This window comes from Triticum aestivum, chromosome 6B, assembly GCF_018294505.1.
Source record: "Triticum aestivum cultivar Chinese Spring chromosome 6B, IWGSC CS RefSeq v2.1, whole genome shotgun sequence".
NCBI lineage: Eukaryota > Viridiplantae > Streptophyta > Magnoliopsida > Poales > Poaceae > Triticum > Triticum aestivum.
The window spans coordinates 101535439-101542991 of record NC_057810.1 but is presented as its reverse complement, the minus strand read 5'-3'; the positions used below and the strand labels follow the sequence as shown (position 1 = coordinate 101542991).

Here is a 7553-nt window from a genome sequence, read left to right as displayed (position 1 = left end):
CCCTCTACTGTTCATCCAGCCCTCCACACCACGGGTTCCTGTTCATGCAGAGGCAACACCACCGCTCACTGTTCATCCACCCCCCCCCCCCGCAACGCTCACTGTTCATCCCAGAGGCAGCATCGATCGGCTTCAGTTAGCAGCAGTAGCGAAGGAATCGCTCCATCGGGTTCAGTTAACAGCCATCGATCGATCGCTCGGGTTCAGTAACACGTAGCCTGCAGTGCAATCGCTCGGGTTCAGTTAGAGCCCAACGCCTCGCTCGGGTTCAGTTAGAGCCAACGCCTCGCACACATGCGCGTACCTATATGAGAGAAACGCGCATCGCTCTCCCACCATAACCGGCAACTCCCCGAAATTTTCCTCCCCCTCGCTTCTACCACGGTTTTTTCCGTCATGGACGGCCCAAAGAATGTCATGCAGCTGCGTCTCCGGCCCGCCCAGGACGAAAAGCCCATTTTTTGTCATGATTTTTTGTCATAGAAGTAGGAGCCCACCACATCTATGATGATACCGGGTTTTGTCACAATTATCGTCATAGAAGTGTCATATGTATGACAGAAAAAAATTCCGTTCGCCCAAAATATCACGGATGTGTCTTTTTTTGTAGGGAGTGTTCGATAATTACTATGGAGTATTCGGAGAAGGAACCCGCCTTGCAATGCCGAAGACAAGACTACGCGTCGGACTCATCGTCATTGAAGCCTGGTTCAGGGGCTACTAAGGGAGTCCTGGATTAGGGGGTATCCGGGCAGCCGTACTATATACTTCATCCGGACTATTGAAGCGTGAAGATACAAGACTCAAGACTCCGTCCCATGTCTGGATGGAACTCCCCTTTGCGTGGAAGGCAAGCTTGGCGATCCAGATATTGTATTTCCTTCCTTCCAACCGACTCCATGTAAACCCTAGCCCTCTTCGGTGACGAGCACATGAGCGAGGAGGAAAGCGACGAGCACAGTGCGCTGCACACTGTGCCGTTGGCCGGACCGTGCCCGTGCTCGCTGTGGCAAGCACCAGCATCGGTGAGCGCCAGGGGGAGTTAAGGGGGTGGTGACGAGGATGGTGGCGAGGTGTGGCATGCTTTGGCCGGCTAGGCAGCGGCCACGCGCTCAACAAAGCGCTGGGCCGCACGCAGAGCGCGTGTTTTGCATGACAGCACGCTCGGACGAACGCGGTCACCACGTGAACCGTGACATCAGGCCACCCTAAGTGCTAACCAAGATGGCTGGCGTGTAGTCCTTAGTAGATTGAAGTGTTAGCATGGTTTGGCTTGGATCCAGGTGCAGTAGAAATGAATTTGTACTGCTGGCAAGTTTCTAGACAGTAACTTTGGAGATTTACTGTGGTCAAACCACTGGGAGTTAAGGTCTGAGCTTTGGGGTTTACTTACACTTACTAAGGTAAATAGGCACAGGAAAAACCAGCTACAATGGAGCTAGTAAAAAGGTAGTTGTTGTAGAAACTACCATTTCTGTCCAGAGATGACTTTATTTTATGTAGCCAAAATATTCCAAAGAGTGGTGAAATATTTTTGCTCAGAAAGGTGCCCTAGGGTCCAAAGAATAATTGGGATTTTTCTCAGAATTTTTGGGGTAAGAAAAATTAGGGTTGCTTTGGAGCACAAAGGGCTAACTAGGGTTTTAGAGGGCAAAATGAATATTTTTCCTTTAAGAAAAATATTCCAAGCAAAATTTTGAGTTGATCCAGAGGTGACATGATGGTTTTTAGGAGGAGAGGGAGCACTTGGGTGAAAGTCAAGGAGTACCCAAGTGGTTAAGTCCAAATGAAATGATTTAAAACTCCAAATTCAAAACCAACTCAACTGAAAACAAGGCAAAGAAAAGAGGGCAAAGCCAGACTATCACAAACCTCCCCCACTTAGAATGAATCTCGTCCTCGAGATTCGGTTGCTTTGGAAAACCATTCTGGATAACATGCCCTTAGAAATTCTTCTGATTCCCATGTTGATTCCGACTCTGTGTGATGCTTCCGTTGGACTTCGTAAAACCTCCGTGCTTTACTGCGAGTGACACTTTCCATTTGATCCAAAATTTTCACCGGCCTTTCTTCATATGTTAAGTCCTTTGCCAGCTCTATCTCTGTTAGATCAGTCTTTTTCTCGGGTGGTGATATGCATCGTTGCAATTGTGAAACATGGAACATGTTGTGCATGTCGGACAACTCAGGGGGCAAGTCCAACTGATATGCCACAGAACCTACTCGTGTCATAACGGGAAATGGACCAATAAATCTGGGTGCCAACTTCCCACGAGTTTGAAACCTCTTGATACCTTTCATAGGCGTGACTCGAAGATAGACATGTTCTCCGGGTTCGAAGCTGATCTGTCGATGCTTTGCATCGTAATAACTTTTCTGTCGCGATTTGGCCAGTTGCAATATGTCTTGGATATCATTGACTTGCTTTTCGGCTTACAACATGAGATCTATTCCGAAAATACGGCTATCTCCGGTTTGAGACCAATTCAATGGGGTGCGGCACTTACAGCCATACAAAGCTTCATATGATGACATCTTTAAACTAGTCTGGAAGCTATTGTTATATGAGAACTCGGTGTACGGTAGACAATATTCCCATTTTGGGCCTTGGGCCAACACACAGGCTCGCACCATATCTTTGAGTATTTGGTTAACCCGCTCTGTCTGTCCATCCATCTGAGGATGATAAGCTGTACTGTATTTCAAATCCGTCCCTAGGGCTTGATGGAGAAGAGACCAAAAAGCGGGGTAAACAGTGAACCTCGGTCAGAAGTGATGGTTCAGGGAACTCCATGCAGACTGACTATTTTGGATACATACAGTCGTGCAAGCTCATCTGATCGATACGATGTTCTGATCGGGAGGAAGTGGGCTACCTTGGTTAATGTATCCACTATGACCCAGATAGCATCATTGCCACTACAAGAAATATGCTATCTTGTGACCTCCACTATTGGTCACTAAAAGGTCATAGTTTTTCATTTGCGACCTTTTTGTGACCAAAAACAGAAGGTCAAAAGCTGGCGGTCGTAAACTGAAATTAACGACCTTCTCTGTGAGAAGGTCGTGGACGTTTTTGACCAAAATATGCCTATTGTTTTGTTTTGGTCACTAGCAGCCTCCCGAGGCCACGTAGGCATCCGACGTGGTAATCTGATCTGGCACAAGAATCAGCCCGGTCCAATTCGATTTTCTACATGGGCCTAGCCCAACAATTCAGCCTATTTGTGTTTTTTTTCTATCTGTCAATTTTTGGTTGGGTTCATGGGCCAAGCCCAATATTGCAGCCTTTTTATTGTTGGGTTGTGGCCTTTTTGTCTAAACGAATTTATTATTTCTTTTTTTCCCAAAAGAAGGGTCCACTAGTCAGATGGGTCCCAGTTGTCAGGTTCTAGTAACAGGTTCCCATTTGTCATGTTGGGGTAAGTGGGTCCCATCAATTCAAACTCATATTCTTCATATTTCAAGCATTATTTAGATTTTCGAAGACAAAAACACACATGATACTTAAATAAGAGCAACAAAATCACATAATACAAGCTCTATCCATTCCAAAACAGAAGACCATACTGCTTTACAAGCTCTACAAGTGTAACAAGCTCTACAATTGTAATAGTAACAAGCTCTACAAGTTTTTAGATTCACACTCCTAACAAGCTCTACTAGATGAACAACATGCCGGACTCGCTCGATGACCATAGTCAAGGCTGGGAACAAACAAAACAACAACATGGCTTCCACTGTCATCCGGTTACATGAATCAGAGAAGAATTAGAATGAGGCATAGAGCAGCAAAATGAGATATATATTCATGATCTTCACAGCATGAATCCAAATCCTACGGCTGATAGTGGCCCTTTTTATACTACAAAAGATACATGTACACGACCATTGACACCGTTCAAGAATCATAATAGCGCACTAAGAACAATGATGGGCTCCACAAGCCTGTGACATACTGTACATGGCAATAGGAGCAAAAATCTAATAAATTCATTACAGGCTTGCCAATAAAAATAACAAGTTACCTACACACAAGGAAACATAAACTTGAGAGGTTGAGATCAAGGCCTATCAACTACATCATATATATATATATGCATCAAAAAACAAGGCCATATGGACCAATGCATCATAATTTTCAGTTTTAAACACTACAGGATCAGACCGACTACCGAGCCTCATGAATCAATAGGTGTGAAATGCATTGACACTTTGTTGTGTCTTAAAATTGACAACTATATTAATTTATATTTATACTCATTAGAGATAGTCATAATATTGGGACGTGGACACTCATCAAGATAACTCTAAGGCTTTGTTCGGTTACACCCTGCCTAAAGGGGATTGGAGGGGATTTAGGGGGATTTGACTTACAGAGGATTCAATCCACTTCAATCCCTGTCAAACCCCTTTCAATTTCCTGTCAACCGAACTCAGCCTAAAAGAGTTTGACAAGATATGCAAACCGAAGTCATAGATCCAGAACAATAAAAATAATCACATTCTATTCTGATGAACACTTATTTACGCTGGATCTCGAATATCACAGACACTGTAGTTGCCGGGCAACTCTATCTACACCATTCTAATGCTTAATCACTGTCTACATGAGCATTTTAATACCACTCACCGTTTCATTTGACCACACAAATAATCTGGCAAGCACGATGCAAATGCCACCTAGGTAGGCGATCAGTTTTTCTAGACAATAGACAATAGAGCAATCATGCCATGTGCAAGTTAACAAATGCAAGGGAAACAAGAAGCTTCAGCAGCTTTTAGCTGGCAAACTCTCAAGGTTGACCTCCCCAATAGCTTCAGCAGTAGCTTTTAGCTGGCGAACAAATCAAGTCAGTTGGTTCGACAAAGGAAAACAAGGCAAGCTTATTTTCTTGACTATTTACAGAACTTGTAATAGAAAAGTGAAGTGTTGGGCATGCAGAAAAGGGCAAAGAAGAAAGTCAATGCCAATCACAACTTCTATAGATGGAGATAAACAGAAATAGATAACATTTCTTACATATCTAGCTACAGCCCAACTTGTTCATCATATTCAGTCATGTCACAATTGAGAGTAAATGTTGACAGTTTATGGACATTTTGCTAGAAGGACATGTCACACTTGTATTCACATGCACATTGATCTAATGGATCAATTGAAGGCAGTTTTTATTTATTCGCATGCACTTTAAGTCAAATGGGATAATCAAAGACAGACACTCTCTATCCAAGTGATTTTAGTACTAGTGCCCGGAACCAACAGGTGGTTTACCTGATTCAGAAATTCATCCAGCCTCCTAACTAGCCGTATGATGCTTCCTTCAAAAATGTCAGTCATTTCTGTCACCTCTCCGAAGGTGGCGCCCTGTGAGGAAAATGTTTCAGGAGTCTACACAGAATATAACTACAAAAACTGCAGCAGCAATACAGATGCAGAGTATGATTGCATCAGATGTCGAGATTATGCATGATAAGAATCGATGTCTCAACCTTTGACCAGCGGTATATGACGTCCATCAGGTAGGGTTTACAAGTTGGCACTTTTGGGGAATACAATACAAGCCTGACAGCTATTATACAGCTGAAGAGGTAACATTGTGATAGAACTTAGAAGGCCATATTATTAAGCATAGCTAACATTCAATAAGGTAGGATCTCTAACTAGTTTTACACTTAAGCAGCTGAAGCTTTTTAATTATAGAACACGTATGTCGGCTCGTAATTTTCTACAGTTTATTTTTCCCAGCATCTAGTAATGTTCAGTCTGCACAACAATAAATTAGTTGAGCCTTCCCAAATCTACAATTTGTTTTAACAACACTACAATCCTCATACTACACAGTAGCCTTTCTTGGATGAATAGGTATAATACTTTCTGACAATTTAGCGTTAACAAATACTGATGCCAAGAACTCTTTGTAGTGAGTGCTCTCGTTATATCAGACAGGCAAACAATGTAGTGTCCTAGATAAACTTAAAACCACATGACCGAAGCTTCATGGAGTCACAGAAATGGGACCCTAGTTTAGAATATAGATACCAGTGTATCATCTTAGAGAGAAAATTCTTTCTATGTTGAGCTCATACATCTTTAAGAGGACAATATTCGAACATTATATTCTCCTTAGCTTAACTGAAATAGATTAGTTAAGATAGGGACCTTCATTTGAATGGGTTTGACTAACCTTGTGTACACACATTCAGCTAGTTAATACCAAATAGGTCAAGTTCAGTGCAAAATGAAACTAAAAATTAGAATAAGCTCTAGCTTGGAATCTAATTCAAGCAGGCTTGAATAACCTTATGTACACAGATTTAGCTATTCAATACACAGTGCAAAGTCAAACTAAAACACGACTTCAGCAAGGATTCTCAACATCTCGAGCCTACTAAGAATTCAGGTTAATACCATACATCTTGTTACCCTCAGCTTATTTAGATAATCACACCCATCTAAACTAAGAAAATTTTGGTGGATCAACAGTGCCTTAGTGCCCATCATAGGATATATTAAATAGCAAAGACAAATCGGCAGCATTTCGAAGGATGTCAACTAATTAGATCAACACATGTCAGCATGAATGAATTAGATGACATGGATGTCAGAATTCATCCTTCCACAGTTTCAGACAAATAAATCTGACTATCACTTCCTGATAGCCAGCTTCAAATCCTTGAGCGTAGCAGTGTTCAACACCACGACATCTGTATCACTCACCACAACGACAACAAGAACACGAATTGGGATGTGGGATTAACGCACGGTAAGGGATTTGGACAAAAATGTGGGCGGGGTTCGAAGAGGGCCATATTATACTGAATGAGGTGTTGTCCAGCTTGACGACGGTCACCCTCATGGCGCTGCCGAGCTCGAGGTTGATGAGCGTGTCCACGTCTGCCAGCGAGGGCTTCCTCGAGACGTCGACCAGAATGGGGTCGTCGAGGAGCGCCGCGAGCATGGACTGCAGCCTCGCCTGCTTGGCCTCGCTGCTCTGGTAAGCGGTCACCTCCTCCTCGGGCTTCGAGGCGCCTGCTGAATCCATCGCCTCTCCACCGTAGAGCGCGATTGGCTCGGGACGCAGCATGGACCCCTGCGGCGGCGGGTGCTCAACAGCGGCGGCGACGCTCAGGGAGATGCGGTTCCACTGGAGAAGGGGCTGGCGGCGGCGCGCTGGTTGCCCGGAGCAGGAGGAAGGAGGACATCGACGGGAGATCGGATCTCTTCTGATGAGGGAGGGGAGGGGAGGGGAGAGCCGAGGTCGTAGCCGGCGGCGAGGTGAGGAAGACGGGGGAGGTGGGTGGCGGCGATGGGAGGGATCTGGATCTGAGCGTTAGGGTTTGTCGCGCAGGGAGAGAGAGAGGAGTGGTGTGCGGTGGGGCTGGAGGTGGAGGTGGAGGCCGCACGGAGGCGGGCGAGGACGGGGTGCGCGCAGAGGCTGGCGAGGACGGGGTGCGCATGGAGTCCGTGTGGAGGTGGACGGTGGCGGATCTGAGGGAGGGAGAGGGGAGATGGTGGGAGACTGAGGCGAAGCGGAGAGGGAAGGACAGTG

The 7553-nt window shown here is 44.9% G+C and overlaps 1 protein-coding gene across 1 annotated transcript; it reads right to left on the bottom strand.

Annotated features, from left to right (window-relative positions):
* Positions 1 to 4843: 4843 nt before the first annotated feature.
* LOC123136020 (uncharacterized) lies at positions 4844 to 7547 on the bottom strand. The gene has a single exon (XM_044555296.1). The coding sequence runs from the start codon at positions 7086 to 7088 to the stop codon at positions 6714 to 6716; it is 375 nt and encodes a 124-aa protein (XP_044411231.1). The 5' UTR covers positions 7089 to 7547; the 3' UTR covers positions 4844 to 6713.
* Between the last annotated feature and the right edge of the window lie 6 nt (positions 7548 to 7553).